This window comes from Lolium perenne, chromosome 4, assembly GCF_019359855.2.
Source record: "Lolium perenne isolate Kyuss_39 chromosome 4, Kyuss_2.0, whole genome shotgun sequence".
Lineage (NCBI taxonomy): Eukaryota > Viridiplantae > Streptophyta > Magnoliopsida > Poales > Poaceae > Lolium > Lolium perenne.
Genome location: NC_067247.2, coordinates 133,190,590 through 133,209,390, shown reverse-complemented (window position 1 = coordinate 133,209,390; position 18,801 = coordinate 133,190,590). Strand labels below are relative to the sequence as shown.

At 50.7% G+C, this 18,801-nt stretch overlaps 1 protein-coding gene across 1 annotated transcript; it reads left to right on the top strand.

Moving 5' to 3' along the window:
• The first annotated feature begins 544 nt into the window (after window positions 1-544).
• On the top strand, window positions 545-1,976 carry LOC139830915 (B3 domain-containing protein Os03g0212300-like). Its single transcript, XM_071819671.1, has 2 exons — window positions 545-996; window positions 1,324-1,976. Exon 2 carries the CDS (start codon window positions 1,325-1,327, stop codon window positions 1,811-1,813), a length of 489 nt encoding a protein of 162 aa, XP_071675772.1. The 5' UTR covers window positions 545-996; window position 1,324; the 3' UTR covers window positions 1,814-1,976.
• The last annotated feature ends 16,825 nt before the right edge of the window (window positions 1,977-18,801 follow it).

The following is an 18,801-nucleotide window of genomic DNA, read 5'->3' as shown; positions in this document are numbered from 1 at the left end:
CAAAGGAAACTGGAAGTAAACCACATGTATGTTGTTGTCTTTTCGTCGAGCTCTTTCCACGTAAGACAGTGCTTGCATCACTTCTGCCAGGATTAAGATGCATTGGGAAAGCACAGGAAGCTTCGAACAGGCCAGCCGGAGAGAAAACTTCCCATCTGACAGCCATCCTGTTCTGATGCTGTAGTTGAAATCCATCCCTTTGTCGGGGTGATCCAGAGGCAACACCTTCATTTCGATCTCTTGCATGCATGACCTTCTGGTTAGCGTCATCACATGAGGCTGATGGTGGACGGATGACGGCTCACCCGTGGTGGTAAACTTGGGTACCAAGATGATATACAAGCTCCAGTATGGTGAAAAGAAGGATGCATCTGATAATGGGAGTCAGGGTTAGCACATAGTAGTAGAGGTTAACGAGGGGCTCCTCTTATGGCTATTGTTGAAGCTCGTTGCCGGTCGTTGTTGTTGTACACAGTTGAGCAAGAAAATGCCTCCCCAGCACCTCGCTAACCACCAGCCCACCACCTAGGCAAGCCAGTGGCGATTTACACAAAAATAACCCAAAACTGAAAGAAAAGCACAGACTGACCCTCCGGCGAAACTATTTCACGGATCTAACCTTTTTGTGTGGCGCCCCTCTCACGGGCGCTACACATGCCCATGTGGCGCCCCTGGCGCTGGCGCCACACACCCATCCGACGTGGCCCGTCGACGCTGAGCTGGTGACCCTGATCCGACGTGGCAGCACGAGTGGCGCCTCTACCGACGGCGCCACACGTTGAAAGTGTGGCGCCCCTGGCAAGGGCGCCACACATTCACTTAAGTTTGGGCCGCGCGCGCGCCCCCAGCCCGACCCTTCTTCTTTCTTTCTTTCTCTTCTCTTCTCCTCCCTCTCCCCCCCAGCCCGGTTCTCTCTCTCCTCCCTCTCCCCCCACCAAATCCACCACCAAATCGTCAGATCTGTCCGTGGAGATCGTTCCCCATCCATTTGTCAAGGTAATCTCCTTCAAATCTTCTCCATTCATCCACTAATTTCATAGATCGGGCTAGATTTGGACATGAACCCTAGACATGTTTTTTTTTCTTTTGTGCACTCTATATTGTATTGTTTGTGTTGGAGATGGTAGCCTCATGTATGCATGTGTTTGAACCATAGATGTGTAGAAATCTACATATGAAATTTCACATGTATGTGTATGAACTCTATGTATGTATGTGTATGTATGTGTATGAACCCACATGTATGCCTAGTATTTGTGATAGAGTAACTCATATTTGTTAGTGGAATGGATCGTAATATGGTTCAAAAATGTAAACATGTAGGATGGCCGGTCCCGGTGGCCGGGGAAGGGGCCGCCGCGGTCCTGGGCGCCCCCCGGGCCGGGGAAGGGGCCGCCGCGGTGGAGCAGCAAGGGCCCCACGGTCACCGTCACCTGCATCCTCCTCGTCTTCGCATGAGGAACGCTGCTTCGAGTTCCTCCTCCGCATCGACGATGACCCACTCGGCATCAAGCGGCTACCGGACAAGTTCGCCGAGTTCGTCGACGGCCACGAGCCGGCGCACTTGCAGCTACGGGAGGCTAGCTGCAACTTCTGCCGCTGGTCCGTGGAGGTCCTGTTCGACGGGCAGGGCAAGATGTACCTGCACACGGGGTGGGACAAGTTCGCCCGTGACCTCCACCTCGAGCCCGGCTGCCTGCTCACCTTCCTGTACGAGGGGGACGGCGAGATGATCGTCAAGGTGTTCGACGACACCGCCTGCCGTGTGCACTACCCCCACACCGGCGAATCCGGCTCCGACACCGATAGTTAGATCGTCGAGTGTTGTCAACTCTATCTTCGTTGCTTCGTGTTGTTTGAATGCTATCTTAAATTGTATGAAACTATGTGCTACGATGTTAGGTATGATGATGTTATGTCCATGATGTGTGTACAAAATGGCTGTTGATATGATGTGTGTATGACATAGCTTTTGACATGATGGCAGTTTTGTTGTAATATGGTAGGATTTTTCATGGTTTTAACACATGTCAATGTGTGGCGCCCTTCCCACTGGCGCCACATTGCAATGTGTGGCGCCCGTGGCGTCGGCGCCACACATTCATGTCTAATTGCCCAAAACATACTGTAAGACAAATCGTCTGGGACTTAGCCGTTTTGGCGAGGCTCTATGTGTGGCGCCGATGCTACGGGCGCCACACTAGCATGTGTGGCGCCGATGCCACGGGCGCCACACAAAAAGCCTCGCCAAAACGGCTAAGTCCCAAACGATTTGTCTTACAGTATGTTCTGGGCCCAATAGGTCATTTAAGTTGGCATGTGTGGCGCCGATGCCACGGGCGCCACACTAGCATGTGTGGCGCCAGTGGGAAGGGCGCCACACAAAGAGGGTCGCCAAAACGGCTAAGGACTTATCGTCCGGAGCCCCTGGATGTTTTCGACCCAATAGTTAATATAAGTTGGCATGTGTGGCGCCGATGCCACGGGCTCCACACATGCATGTGTGGCGCCAGTGTGAAGGGCGCCACACATTGACTTGTGTTAAACCATGAAAAATCCTACCATATTCCAACAGTTTTGACAACAAGAACATTGCACAGTTTTGACAACAAGAACATTGCATAATGGTTCAAATGACAAATAAGGTTCGACGACATCAAGGTTTCAATTACAATAAGGTTCAACGACACGAAGGTTCGAGGAGATCAAGGTTCACACAACATAAAGGTTCGACAACAAGAACATAGCCAAAGGGACATCACTGCGTCGCAAAGGCTCCCTCCCCCCTTGCCTTCTTCTTCTTAGCTTCTTCAGCAAATTCTTCCTTCTCCCTTAAGTCACGAGCCAACTGAACGACCGAATCGAAGAAGTGGTGGCGCTCCTCCGTCTTTGCAGCTTCCGCTTGAGCTCTCTCCTCCTTGATGCGTTCAGCCTCCCTAGCCACCTCCTCTAGGTGCATCCTATTGGCCCTCTCCCTCGCAATTTGCTCAAGTTGGCAGCTCCTCAGGAATTTTGTCCGTGCCTCGCGGTCCCGTTCGGCCTTCAGCTTGGCATTCCTCCTCTTGTGGAACAATATGTATTCCTCATACTGTTTTTGCATACGGGCACGCTCCACCATCTTGTTGTCTTCCTCCTCCTTCTTCTTCCTCTCTAGTTCCTCCTTCTCCTTCTTCCGCACCGTCCTTACCGCCTCCTCCCAAGCGGACTCCTCCTTCTCATTGCCCTCCCATGCTCCCTTCCCCTTGGTGGGTTGAGTTGCCATAGCTGTAAACCAAATTGAAAAACCAAAGTTAGTCATGGAATATGAAAAAAGAAAGTACAATGCAATTAGTAACTTGGAGACACATACGGATAAGGCCCCGCTAGGTATCGTAGCATACTAGCACCGCGACGGCCACCTCTACTAAGCCCTACGTGAATCCTTTGTTGCCTTGGAGCTTGTCGCCATTGTGGTTGATGCCTTGAGGCTTGTTGCCTTGGAGCTTGTTGCGTAGGAGCTTGTTGCCGTTGGGCTTGTGTGCTTGGGGTTTGTTGCCGTTGGGCTTGTGTGCTTGGAGCTTGTTGCCGTTGGGCTTGTGTGCTTGGAGCTTGTTGGCTTGGAGGAGGTTGTTGCCGTTGGGCTTGTGTGCTTGGAGCTTGTTGGCTTGGAGGAGGTTGACGCGTTTGGCTTGGAGGAGGTTGACGCGTTTGGCTTGGAGGAGTTTGACGCGGTTGGCTTGGAGCTTGTTGGCTTGGAGCTTGTTGGCTTCGAGGTTGATTTGAAGCTTGTTGGCTACTTGATGCTTGACTTGTGCTAGCATCATTGCCCTTTGATTTTTTTCCGGATGTGCACTTCCTTTTATTGTGGCCCTTACTATTGCATGATCCACAATTAGTTGGCTCGCGAGACTCTTGGAATAACTTGTTTCCCGAATGACCCCATATATCCATATCTCCGTGATACCTCTTTGTCTTTCTTCTTCCACGTTTCACAACCTTCCATTCCGGATCTGGCCAAACTTGCACTCCATGATACTCCGGCCATTGTGATTGATCCAAGTAAGGAGAAAACCTTGGAGCCCATGTCCTCTTTGTGGCTTCGATTGAGAACTCGGACTCCCGAACGGTGAGCGGGTTATTGTAGTCGACACGTCTAGTGCGTGCCGCTGTGAGCAAGTGGGAGCAAGCCAAATGAAGCAAAGAGGGCCTCCTACATGTGAATTCACATGTCTTTAGGGACACACGGAAAGCACGGCCTCCATGTTGGACACCACCTTGTGTGGTGCCTCCCGACTCATTCACTTGGTAAATCCATTCAACATTGTCATAACATGTAGCTGTTTGGGAGTCCGCCTTCCTCGCCTGAAATTCCATGAACTCTTCAACCTTCGTAGGGAACTCGCAATTCCTAGCAATTTCCTTCTCCGTTTCATCGGTGTAGTTCTGGAAATAGACATTCAACTTCTCGAATGTGTATTGAATGATTGCCGTCACGGGCAATGCACAGACACCCTTCAACACATTGTTGAAGCACTCGGCCATGTTGCTTGTCATTTGGCCATATCTCCTCCCATCCTCATCATAAGCTCTTGCCCACTTTGAGTTAAATATGAGGTGTCTATGAAGAAACTCTTGACCACCCGCGTTGAGGTCTTTGTGCTTCAGCAAGCCGTTGTATAGGTTTGCGAAGCGGCGCTCAGAGTAAGCGAGGCAACAATCTTGAAGGAGGTCAGACAACTCTTTGCTCTTGCATGCCCGGTAGAAGTTTGCACAAAAATGCCTCATGCACCATCGGTGATGCAAGGGAGCATGCCCGGGAATTGCAACCTCCACCGCATTGAGAATTCCTTGATGATGATCGGAGATGACACACACTTCCTTTGAGGGTGGTATGACCCTCGTCCTCAATATATGGAAAAACCATTGCCAGTTATCATTGTTCTCAATCTCTACCAATGCAAAAGCCAATGGTACTAAACGGTTGCTCGCATCACTTGCTATTGCCACCAATAGTGTGCCCTTGTATTGCCCGGTCAAGAAGGTACCATCCACGGCTATGACGGGCCTACAATGTTCGAATGCCCTCGTGCATTGCTCGAATGACCAAAATGCACGGTGAAATACCCTCACTCTTTTACCATCATGCAATGTCATTTTGGTTGCGGAAGGCTCCACCACATGCACCATGCCCGGGTTAGTTGCGGCCATCGCTAACAACAACCTAGGGATACGGTTGTATGCTTCCTCCCAATCACCGTACAACATCTTGAATGCGGCTTGTTTGGCCTTCCATGCCTTCCCGTACTTGACGTCGTAGGCAAACCGGGATTTGACCGTATCTTGCACGGACCTAATGCTCATGATAGGAAGTGATGATATCTCCGCCGAGAGCTTGTATGCAATGAACTCGGATGTGAGTTGACGGTGGTCCGGTTGTGCATCCTTGCCATCAAGCTTCGCCCCCCGGCACATGTGAGTGGCTACACAACTTGTTATGTGCCAAGAGGGCCCTTTTTTGAAATGTCGTGCACGGACAACCCATGGGCACCTTTTATCCACACATTTTAGCGTGTACCGCTTCTTCAAGTCCGAGTGAACAACGATGTAAGGGCGATGATGCTTAATGGAGAACTCCTTCAACCATATCTTCAATTCCAAGAATGTATCAAACGTTAGCCCTTTAGAGATCATAGCCGTCCTACCATCCACATCTCTCTTGGATAGTGGCCTAGCTCCAAGAAGTAAACTTTTGCCACCATCAACCACGGCTCCATCCGCAAGACTAACATCACGGAACAATGGTACCCGGATATCCCGTCCGGTTACCTTCTTGAAGATCTCGGGTCTTTCGGCTTCCTTAGCCGTGAAGCCATCCTCGTCAACCTCCTCTTCGGGTCCATCATCATCCGAGTCCGACGCATAGCATCGGGAATAAGGAATGGAGTGGTCCATCTCCTCTTGCGTCCAATATTTATCCAAATCACCGATATTGTTGCAATTCATCTCGAAACCATCATCACCATCGTCATGCTCATCGTACTCATTATCCAACGGAGGTTGTTGGGCAATGGGAGATTGGACAATGGGAGATTGGGTGGCCTCTTCTTGGCTCATGGGTGGAGGAGTCCTCTCTCGAACGGGGGAGGAGGGCCGGTTAAGGTCAAGCTCGATACGAGCCTCAACCGTCTTGGTTGCAAACAACTCCAAAGCCTTATCTTGTGACCCGGCCACCGTCTCCTTGTAAATGGACCAACGTTGCTCCGAGTTGATACGCATTATCTTCCAACGGGTGTGCATTCCAAACCCCACATTATGCCTTCCCTCTAGCTCAACACCATCATTTGGCTCATTCCAATTCAACTCAACCCTAACTTGTGCTACCACCTCCGCAAAGCTAGGGCTAACGTCAAACACCAAGTCAACCTCTTCCGGGTCCGGCTCTATGTTTCCCTTCAAGAAAGCATCCTTCTCCACATGATGAACATGAACAATTCTTTCCATCCCCCTAGCATAATGGGAACACATACACACATGTGTTCATTAGTTACCATAATCAACATAATCTACCCATACAAACTAGCACACTACCATCTCTCCAACTTCAACAACCCTAACATCCAACCAAATCCATCTCCACCCTCAAATCAACCAAATCCACATCTAGGGTTTCACATATAGATTGGAGCAAATAGACAAAATCAATGGATGAAAAGAGGGGAAACGGAGGAGATTACCTCAAGCAACGACTTGGGAACGATCTCCACGGACAGATCTAACGATTTGGTGGTTGATTTGGTGGGGGGGAGAGAGGGGGAGAGAGAAAACCGGGCGCCTTTGGAGGAGAGAAGAAGAACAGAGGGAGGAGAAAGAAGAAGGGTCGGGCTGGGGGCGCGCGCGCGGCCCAAACTTAAGTGAATGTGTGGCGCCCTTGCCAGGGGCGCCACACTTTCAACGTGTGGCGCCGTCGGTAGAGGCGCCACTCGTGCTGCCACGTCGGATCGGGGTCACCAGCTCAGCGTCGACGGGCCACGTCGGATGGGTGTGTGGCGCCAGCGCCAGGGGCGCCACATGGGCATGTGTGGCGCCCGTGAAAGGGGCGCCACACAAAAGGGTTAGATCCGTGAAATAGTTTCGCCGGGGGGGTCAGTCTGTGCTTTTCTTTGAGTTTTGGGTTATTTTTGTGTAAATCGCCCAAGCCAGTCCAGCTCCGGCTCACCGCAGGCCTCTGCTACGTGTGTCATAAGAGCATCTCCAATAAATGCGGCAAAATGCGCGCGCCGGTAAAAAAAACCGTCAATTTGGTGCGTGCGGGCGCCCGCGCGATCTTCCAGCAGACACGCGAAAAAGGGGCGCACGCTAATTTTTGTTCCGCGTCCGCGCTTTTGCGCTATCCGTGCGGGAAAATTACCGCTTCGGCTGGCGCGCTATAAACGCCACACGGGCGCGACGCCAACCGTCCGGAAGTTTCATTCTCCCCCGCGTGTCGCTCTGCCTCCGCCTCCCTCCTCTCGCTGCTCTGCCTCCCACGTCGCGCCCGCGCCACCCCTCCGCCCCCGTGACAGCATGCCTCCACGCCGCCACTCCGCCTCCGGCTACATCAGCGTTCGGTTGCGGCCAAGCGACCTCTTCGACGCCGAGATCCGCTCCGGCGAGGAGCGCATCCACCTTGGGACCTTCGACACGGCCCACTAGGAGGCGCGCGCCTATGACGCCGTTGCCTGGCGCCTCGGCCGCTCCCGCTGCCATATGAACTTCCACGACGTGTGGACGCGGGAGCAGGCGGAGCAACCGGCGCCGCCGTCGCCGGCCATCACGCGCGAGCAGCAACGGCGCACCCGCGAGCTCGAGCAGCGCCTCCGCATCGCGGAGCAAGACGAGCGCCTCCGCCTCGAGTGGGCGCGGCAGTTCCCGGAGGACGTCGCCGCGATGGAGGCGTTCTACGCGCAGAAGGAGGAGCAGAAAGCGGCGGCGGCGACGAAGAAGAAAGCGTCCCGCGAGAAGCGCCGGGCGGAGTCGGCGGCGAGGAAGGCGGAGAGGGCGGAGAAGGCGGCAAGGAGCCGAGGAGGGCGAAGAGGGCGGAGGAGAAGAAAAACGGCTCCGGGCCGTCGACGATCATCCCCTCCTCCTTCGAGTGGACTACTACGCCGGTGTCCGACACTACTCTGAGCAGCTACTCGTCGGACTTTGACTGGGACTCGGAGTAGACTTAGTGTAGTTTAAATAAAATGTCGCTGTAATGTCGAACTTTTAATATATTGACTTTTAATGTATTTCGTAATTTTTCGTGTTTTGTTTGAAAACGATCAAACTAGCCGTTCAAGACGCGACGCGCCGCGCGCTGCATAATGGCGCGTCCGGCGGAGGATCACTTTTAGTGCCCGAGCACGCGCCGCAAAATACCGCTTCCGGCGAAGCAACTTTCAGCGCAGCGCTCGCTATCAGTTTACAGCGCGGCCGAAACGGATTTTAGCGCGCCAATTTTTTGTGCGGCTGTTGGAGATGCTCTAACGCGAGAGGTCCTCTCGATGCCGCCGGCTATATATGGAAGCTTGTGCCGCCGGCCGTCGAGCTACACTGCCTGCAAGCGGCACCACGTCTGTACCCCCCACAGATTGCACTAATGAAGAATGCCGAGTACTTCTGAAGCAATTAAGGTCGAACGAAAGCGACACTGAGCTACCGTCTCTCGTATTCAGTCCCATTAGAGAAACACAACTAAATATTATCATACGAAGGAGAGGCCGGATGTCGTAATATGCTTTATACGATGCTTCATCCCAATTAGCACTTACAGAACCCACATGGACAACAGTGATGAACAGGGCCGGTCTTATGTTTTTCATGGCCCTTGGGCGAAGTCGACAAAAGGGCCCCTTAACACTAATATATGTGTATGAATAATTAGATATATTGCTATATGTATGCATACTTTCACTTTACATGAATATTACGATAGAAATAATATTAAAATGGTAGAAAAATATAACAACTATTTTCTAATAGTTTGACCACTTCAAAAAGAAACAAAATTACAATGACTCTGTCCACAGTTATGCTTCAGTGGTTCTCAAAAAAACTATTCGCTCCTTCTAGATGCAAATGTTGTCCAAACTATCCTTTCTCTTTTTTTATTTTTCACAGCATCAGATAATTGTTTTTGTATTGTAACGTCTATAATGGTGAAAGAATTTACATCAATTAGAACCCTAGTTAAGATAATAAGTCATGGATTAGATGAAGAAGTAGAAGAGAGATTTAACTGAACTTAGAGAGGGGTAGGACGGTAAGATGCCGATTAGCTATCGACCAGCACGGGCATAGGGCGGCCGCCGGTTGGGCGAGGCGGTCAGGGTCGGCAAATGCAGAGGCAGAGACGAGGAACGGAGGAAAGAGAGATGAAAAGTCTGGCCAAGTTAATCGATTGCAGCGTGTACTGTCCTCGTGGGAGACTCCCGAGTCCCGACGGGAGCTGTACCATTGGGTTATCAGCGAACTCGCTGGCTAGCTTTGCGTGAGTTCTGGGCGCCTCGGCCTTTTCAGCTATACACTACTAATTTTCTTCAGCCCATATAGTAAAGAAAAACCTCCAATCCTAGGCCCCTATCCAGCCTGGGCCCTAGGCGGCCGCCCATGGCTGCCATGGGTCAGAGCCGGCCCTGGTGATGAATCACACGTAGCAGCACCAACCAGTCCTCGCGCAATGTGAGATAACAGCATATGCAAATCATTAAGAAGCCTTACATGCTATGCATCCTGTAAATGTCGTGCACCAAATAACTAGGACAACGGATATGTACTGTCTTGCTGTTTATATATGTTAGACAATATTTGAAGTAGAGCAAGTAAGTAGGGCTTCACATATTGTCGTTTTATTCTTGGGAACTGAATATAATTTCTTGACCAACCTAGGAAACTAGAAACGCATCGCAGCCTCTTTGTTGTTCCATATTTAAAACTCCTTGCACAGGAGACAATGGTTGCATCATCCTGCCATCATGATAGGATTAAGAGGTGTTGGGAAAACACAAGCGACTTGAGACAAGGGTGCCGGATAGGAACAGCCCATCTGACAGACGTAGTTATATCATCGATGTAGTTGCTATCAATCAAAAGGCCGGGGTGACACTAGTGAAAAATAGGGCTTCCGTGGGAGCCATTTGTCGCGGGTGCTGCACCCGCGACAAATGGGGTGGTCACGTCGCTCCGAATCCGGTGGAGGCTTTTGTCGCGGGCCGTATTACGACCCGCGACAAAAGGGGTCGGCACCCCTTTTGTCGCGGGTCGTAATACGGCCCGCGACAAAATGGCCATGCCTATATATATGTAGACGAGCAGCCAGCCACCCCTACCTCATTTTTTCCTTGGTGGTGAAGGTGGAGGTGTATGCTAGCTCATTTTTCCTACATGTGCACAAGAGGTGTTTGATGGAATGCTTGTGAGAGGGATGCCACTTGGTTTTATTTGATAAGATTTCTCCTCTTTTTGATCCTAAAAGGTTAGCAACTATTTTCTCGACTATATATATATGTATAGTCCGTACAATACTAATTTTAGCAAGGTGATTGCATCTGATACATATATAATTGTACTTATGATGCAGATGAGTCATCCATGGATGTACGGTAACCGATGTGCTCCCGCTTTCAGAGAGGGCGTGAATTCTTTCCTGCTTGTGGCCGAGGCCAACAAGTCGAAGCAAGGTTTTATGTGCTATCCATGTCTAAAATGTAAGAACGAGAAGGATTACTCTTGCTCAAGAGACATTAAGAGCCACCTGCTTCGGTTTGGATTCATGTCCAGCTATAATGTTTGGACCAAGCACGGAGAAGAAGGGGTTATAATGGAAGACGGTGATGAAGAAGAAGATAATGATGAGCAGTACCGATCTATGTTCTCTGAATGCGATGATACCGCAATGGACGGCAATGAAGAAGAAGGAGGTGAAGAACAGGCATCAGATGATCCTGTTGATGATGATCTTCGTCGGGCCATTTCTGATGCAAGAAGAGACTGTGGCACGGATAAGGAGAGGTTGCAGTTCGACAAGATGTTAGAGGACCACCACAAATTGTTGTACCCAGGTTGTGAAGATGGGCATAGAAAGCTGGGTAGCATATTGGAATTGCTGAAATGGAAGGCAGAGGTCGGTGTGACTGACTCAGGATTTGAGAAATTGATGATAATATTAAAGAAGCTGTTTCCAAGAAATAATGAATTGCCCGTCAGTACATATGAAGCAAAGAAGCTTGTCTGCCCTCTAGGATTAGATGTGCAGAAGATACATGCATGCATTAATGACTGTATCCTCTACCGCGGTGAGAAGTACGAGAATTTGAATAAATATCCGATATGTGGTGCATTGCGGTATAAGATCAGAAAAGATGACCCTAGTGAGGTTGAGGGCGAGCCACCCAGGAAGAGGGTTCCTGCGAAGGTGATGTGGTATGCTCCAATAATACCACGGTTGAAACGTTTGTTCAGAAACAAAGAGCATGCCAAGTTGTTGCGATGGCACATGGAAGAACGTAAGAAAGACGCGATGTTGAGGCACCCCGCTGATGGTCGGCAGTGGAGAAACATCGGGAGAGAGTTCCCGGATTTTGCAGGTGAGGCAAGGAACTTATACTTTGGTCTAAGTACAGATGGCATGAATCCTTTTGGGGAGCAGAGCTGCAGTCACAGCACCTGGCCCGTGACTCTATGTATCTACAACCTTCCTCCTTGGTTGTGCATGAAGCGGAAGTTCATTATGATGCCAGTGCTTATCCAAGGCCCAAAGCAACCGGGCAACGACATTGATGTGTACCTAAGGCCATTAGTCGATGAACTTTTGGAGTTGTGGGACAAACCAGGTGTACGTGTGTGGGATGAGCACACGGAGCAAGAATTTGACCTACGAGCGTTGCTATTCGTAACCATCAATGATTGGCCTGCTCTCAGTAACATTTCAGGACAGACGAACAAAGGATACAATGCATGCACACACTGTTTAGATGAGACTGAAAGTAAATATTTGGGAAAAAGCAGAAAAGTTGTGTACCCGTTCAATCGTCGTTTCCTTCCGCGCAAGCATCCCTTAAGGAAAAAAGGCAAGCATTTCGATGGCGAGGCAGACCGCCGTCCGAAGCCTGTCCCCCATAGTGGTGCTGATATATTTGACATGGTCAAGGATTTAAATGTTATCTTTGGAAAGGGTCCAGGCAGTCGACCTGTTCCGAAAGACGATGACGGACACGCGCCCATGTGGAAGAAGAAATCTATTTTTTGGGAGCTAGAATATTGGAAAGTCCTGGAAGTCCGCTCTGCAATCGACGTGATGCACCTGACCAAGAATCTTTGTGTGAATATTCTAGGTTTTCTGGGCGTGTATGGAAAGACAAAAGATACACCAGAAGCACGGGAGGACCAGGAACTTCATAAAGGACGAAACGTCAATCATCCAGGGCAGTTTGTAGGGCCTGCCAGCTACGCTCTTACCAAACAAGAGAAGGAGATCTTTTTTGAAGCCCTATTCAGTATCAAGGTTCCGTCTGGTTTCTCGTCGAATATAAAGGGGATAGTAAATATGAAGGAGAAAAAATTCCAGAACCTGAAGTCCCATGACTGTCACGTGCTTATGACACAATTGCTTCCGGTTGCATTGAGGGGACTTCTACCAGAAAATGTTCGACTAGCCATTGTGAAGATATGTGCATTCCTCAACGCAATTTCTCAGAAGGTAATGGATCCAGAAACTTTGTCAGGATTACAGGAAGATGTGGTCGAATGTCTTGTCAGCTTCGAGTTGTTGTTCCCACCATCCTTCTTCAATATTATGACGCACCTCCTCGTTCACCTAGTAGAAGAGATTAGAATTCTCGGTCCTGTATTTCTACACAATATGTTCCCCTTCGAGAGGTTCATGGGAGTCTTAAAGAAATATGTTCATAACCGAGCTAGGCCGGAAGGAAGTATCTCAAAGGGCTACAGAACTGAGGAGGTCATTGAGTTTTGTGTTGACTTTCTTCCTGACCTTAAGCCGATTGGTGTTCCTGAATCTCGGTATGAGGGAAGGCTGACTGGAAAAGGCACACTAGGAAGGAAAGCAACGGTGTGCAGGGACAAGATTTCTTTCAATCAAGCACACTACACGCTCTATACAATTCCAGCTTGGTGGCTCCGTACATCGAGAAACATAAGAATGTTTTACGAGAAATAAACCCGGGCCAGCCCGAGTCCTTGATTACACGTCAACACATGAATACTTTCGGCAGTTGGTTGCAAAGACATCTCATTAATGACCCATATGTTGTGGAGCAGCTGTACTTGTTGGCCAGGTTACCATCTTCAAACATATGTACATTCCAAGGGTACGAGATAAATGGGAATACATTTTACACGATCGACCAAGATAAAAAGAGCACCAACCAAAACAGCGGTGTCCGCTTCGATGCAAAAGACGAGAATGGGCAGACCACCACATATTATGGATACATAGAGGAGATATGGGAACTTGACTATGGTCCCACTTTTAAGGTCCCTTTGTTTCGGTGCAAATGAGTGAAGCTCAGCGCTATACATATTGACGATAAGTACGGTATGATAACAGTGGATCCCAACAATCTTGCGTACCTGGACGAGCCTTTTGTCCTAGCCAGCGAGGTGGCTCAAGTTTTCTACGTGAAGGACATGTCTAGCAAATCAAGAAAAAGAAATCAACAAAAGAATACATCAACCGAGGAGCCAAAGCGCCACATAGTTCTTTCGGGGAAAAGAAATATCGTGGGAGTGGATGACAAGACAGACATGTCAGAAGATTATAATAAGTTTAAAGAAATTCCGCCCTTCACGGTGAAAATTGACCCAAGCATCTTGCTAAATGATGAAGATTCTCCATGGCTACGGCGTAGAAGATCACAACACTAGATGGCGATGTAATAATGTATTCTTCATATATAGTTCCCAAGACAATCTCTACATTTATGTAATAATGAGAACCCTTTCCCCAACACTGTTAGAGGAGACGGAGTCTTTTACGGGCTTGCATGGAAATTTTTCCGAGGAGCAGCTTCCGAAGATGCCGTAGGGCGTGTGCACCAACGACATCTTCGAGAAGCTGCGCCACGGGAGATTTCCCAACCCTTTCCTTCATCCATGGGAATGAAACTGTGCTTGGCTTGTTGATTTTCTTGGCAAGGCATATCGATGCTCCTTTTATAGGCACGGCACCGCTTCTACTTTGTCTTATTCCTTCGACAGGGTGTCGTGCGCTACATGCTTTATCTCATCGAGCAGTGCGTCCACCCACACGTCCTTATCCTGCCGACAGCTTTATTCGCGGTTGCAGCCACCAACCGTGACAAAAGGTTACCGACACATCCTTATCCTGCCGACAGCTTTAGTCGCGGTTGCAGCCACCAACCGTGACAAAAGGCCCTCCTAGATAAGCCTCCCCCAGTCTTTTGTCCCGGTTTGAGCCTCCACCCGGGATTAAAGTTTCGCGCGCCACTTCGTTAATTCCCACCTATTTTCTTCCCGCATTCCCGCCATTTTTCCACTATATATATGTAGGCTTGGACTCATATCTGCAAACCTCATCACTCTCTCCCATGGCTTCCATCGTATGTCTAACATCCCGGGAGGCGGAGGCACTTTGCGCCTCGAACTACCCCTGCCCGCCCGGCTACCGCGTCCCGACCGGCTGGTTGCTGAGCGTCGGAGGCGTACCGGTCCCTCCTATCCCTCTTGGTGTGCCACGCGAGATGGCCATCACGAACCACTACTATTTCGAGCTCACGCCTGAGCAGCGGAGGAATCCCCAGTGGCATCCCGACTACAGCCCGACTTGGGACATCTTCTTCATCAATCGGCGTGAGAGGGCGGTTACCAGGTACGAGGAGGACGGCCCTCCTCCTTCGAACTTCAACGAGGCCGGCCGTCGGATGTGGTGGCGCGGCTGGACTCTCCAGAGCGTCATGGCCTATCGTGGCCCCCGCCTGCGCTAGCCTCAATCCCAGCCCACGCGTGCTCACCCGCCGAGGTTGGACAACCGCGACCCCGATGCTAGCGATGATGACGTCGGCGACTATGATGACTAAAGTGGCGAGTATTATAGGGCTAGGCACGACTATGATTGAATGGCTCCTGGATTCGAATCTGGCCATGTATCTTAATTTTCAGTTGAGCTCTGTACTTTAATTTCAGTTCAGTCGTAATAAATTTCGTGTCAACCACTTTATTGAACAGAAACAACCGTCAACGACTTTATAAACTAAATTTAAACTAATAGAACCGACAACGACTTTATTGAAATTACAATAAAATAGATAAATTACTAGTCTAGTCTCTACTCGTCGTCGGAGGTTGTCTCCGTCCAAATGTCATCCCACCGAGGGTCGTTTTCGGTCCAAGTTGTATTCGGGTTCTCGAGCTCGAAGGTGGCGACGGCCCGACGGTGGCGCCTGTTGGACCTGCGTTGTGCCCTAAGGATAGCGAAGAACGCGTCGGTGTTGTCGACGTCGTTGGGGAACTGCGCCCTCCACTGGCGCATCAACTGCTCGTCGTGCTCGGCGATGGCGATCCTACGCTGCACCTGGCGGTGCCGGCGACGGTCCTCATCGTCGACGAGGCACGGCGGTGGCGCGAGGAACTCTGCCTCCTCTAGCGATTCAACATCCGAGAAGTTCATCTCGCGCCGTGGCCACCGAAAACGCCATGCCGCCGCGTCGTAAGCGCGCGCCGCCAGCTCCGGCGTGTTGTACGTGCCGAGGGTGAGGCGGAAGCCACCGGCGCGTATCTCGGCGTAGAACCTACCGCTTGGACGCACTCGAACGCCACGGAAACCGGACGCCCCTCGACGACGTGGAGGCATCCCGGAGATGAATGAGCAGAGGCGGTGGAGACGTGTGGTTGCGCCCGCACTCGTCGCTCTATATAGCGCACGCGGGCAGCGACGGGGCGAGGCACGTGGAAGCGGCGGCGACACGTGGCGAGGCACGTGTAAGCCATGGCTACACACGTCGCACGCCGGCAGCGATGGGGCGAGGCGCGTGGAAGAGGCGGCGACACGTGGCGAGGCACGTGTAAGCCACGGCTACACACGTCGCACGCCGGCAGCGACGGGGCGAGGCGCGTGGAAGAGGCGGCGACACGTGGCGAGGCACGTGTAAGCCACGGCTACAAACGTCGCATGCCGGCAGCGACGGGGCGAGGCACGTGGAAGCGGCGGCGACACGTGGCGAGGTGTAACCTTACTCGGTGTCACTCCGCATATCATTAGGGGTGAAACATACAAGACTATGTTCATTGTGAGATGCAAATAGTTATATGGATGTCATATTCATGTTCATTGTATTTTTCTGACAAATTTTCATATATAACACTTTTCTATTTGATTTACCATTTAAAAGTTATTGAAATAAGAAAAAAAGGAAAAAGAAAAAAAAACAGAGGCTGATCCGTGTCCAACGGCTCCAGGCCGTTGGATTCAAACGGCCGGAGCCGTTGGATGCGCAGTGCCACAGATCAGCCAAAAGGTCCTTTTGTCGCGGGTGGTGGCTCAACCCGCGACAAAAGGCCCCCCTTTAATCGCGGGTGGTGGAGGGGCCTTTTGTCGCGGGTTGAGCCACCACCCGCGACAAAAGGTGGGTCCGTATATAACTGGCGCGTCGCGGGCGGGCCGCCCACCCGCAACACCCGGAGGCCAAACCCTAGCGAATTAGCGCCGCCAGGCTGCCGAATTTTCGCGCCGCGCCTCCGCCGCCGCCGGCCATCTTCCCCGCCTCTGCGCCACGCCTCGCCCTGGGCCGCCGCCGCGCGCTCGCGCCGCGCCTCAGGCCGCGCGCGCCTCCGCCGCCGCCGGCCGTCTTCCCGCCTTTCGCGCCGCTCGCTTCTCGGCCGCCGCGCCTCGGGCCGCCGCCGCGCCCGCTGCAATCGAGGTAGCGCCCTGGCTACCGCCGCCGATCGATGTGGAGCCCTTTTTTTTCTTTTTTTAATTACTGTAATTGTTTTTAATTTAGTTTTTACATTTCTGTAATTGTTTTAGTTTTTAGGTTTCTGTAATTTAGTTTTTAATTTTCTGTAATTGTTTTAGTTTTTAGGTTTAGTTAGTTAATTAGTTAATGTATTTAGTAGTTAGTTTTTAGGTTTAGTTAGTTAATTAGTTAATTTGTTAGTTGTTTTAGTTTTTATGTAATTAGTAGTTAGTTTAATAGTTAATTTGTTAGTTACTTTTTTAGTTTTTTAGTATATGTATTTAGTTAGTTATTTAGTGTATTTAGTTATAGTACATAGCCCTAGCGGACGACTCCCTCTCGCGAACACCCCCGACGCCGACACCAGCCCTCTCCTCTCCCTCTCGCGCAATCGCCCTCGTCCCGTGCTCCCTCTCCCTCTCGCGATCACTCGACGCCGCAACTCCCCTCTCTCTCCCTCTCCTCTACCTCTCGCAAACACCCCCGACGCCGACACCGGCCCTCTCCTCTCCCTCTCGCGCAATCGCCCTCGTCCCGTGCTCCCTCTCCCTCTCGCGATCACTCGACACCGCAACTCCCATCTCTCTCCCTCTCCTCTACCTCTCGCGAACATCCGAGCCTCTCGCAAACACGCGTCGCCGACACCCTCTCCCTCTCGCAAACAAGCGTCGCCGACACCCTCTCCCTCTCGCAAACACGCGTCGCCGACACCCTCTCCCTCTCGCAAACACGTGCGCCGATTAGGGTTAGGGTTTGGTTTCTGTTTGATTAGGGTTAGGGTTAGGTTTGTGTTTGATTAGGGTTAGGGTTAGAACATGTACTTATCGATTTAATTCTTTTGCAGAAACAATGGATCCATTCGAACGGGACTTGGAACAAGAAGACATGTTCGCGGACATAATCCGCGATGGTACAGAAGCCGACCGAGAAGCCCGCGGCTCCGGTGATGGAGAAGCCCGCGGCTCCGGTGATGGAGAAGCCGGCGGCTCCGGTGACGGAGAAGCCGACGGCTCCGGTCATGACGAGGTATTAATGGAATTCTATATGTACATATGTATAGAGGCATTAGTATAGAGGCATTAATGCAATTCTATATGTATTCTCTTAGGCCTCCGAAGATAAGATAGAGAAACGAGGCCCGGCAAAGAAGTTGGGCAAAAAAGACCACTTCACAATTGAAGCTATATCACCGGAAGGCCAACCGGTGGTACCCGCGAATGTCGGAGTGACATTTAAAAATCAGTGCGGAGTTGTGGTTAGAGATCGTCTCCCGATCACTATCAGAGAATGGAACAAGACCAAGAATGTGTCCGAAAATCAGGTTGCCGATAGGTACAAAGACACACTTTTCAGCGACCTCATGGCACATTTCACTTTGCCAGATTTGGGATCGGAGTCTGAGAATGCTAAGCAGAGGGCGCTAGTGAAGAAATGGGCTCTTAAGAAGATGGGGGAACTTTTCCGGGCGTATAAGAACCGGTTATGGAAAAATTATAAGAAAGACAAGAAGCCTCCATTATTCGAGAACTATCTAGCGAAGCAGGAGCATCATTGGGAAGAATTTGTGGAGTACAAAGAATCAGAGGAGGCCGTGAACCTGTCCAAGAAAAACAAGAAGAATGCAAGCGAAAAGAAATATCACCATCATACGGGGCGAGGGGGCTACGGAGTAGCCATGCCTAAGTGGGATGCACAAGAGGCTGAGATGGAGCTGAATGGGATCACTCCAGAACCCACGCGAGAAGGATGGGACACTAGGGCTCGAAATTGGTTCCTCGCGCATGGTTGTGAGTATGACATGAAGACAGGGAACATTGTTGAAAGTGACAGCAGGGTTAGGGTACCCAGGAAAAAATGGATTGAAGTGACG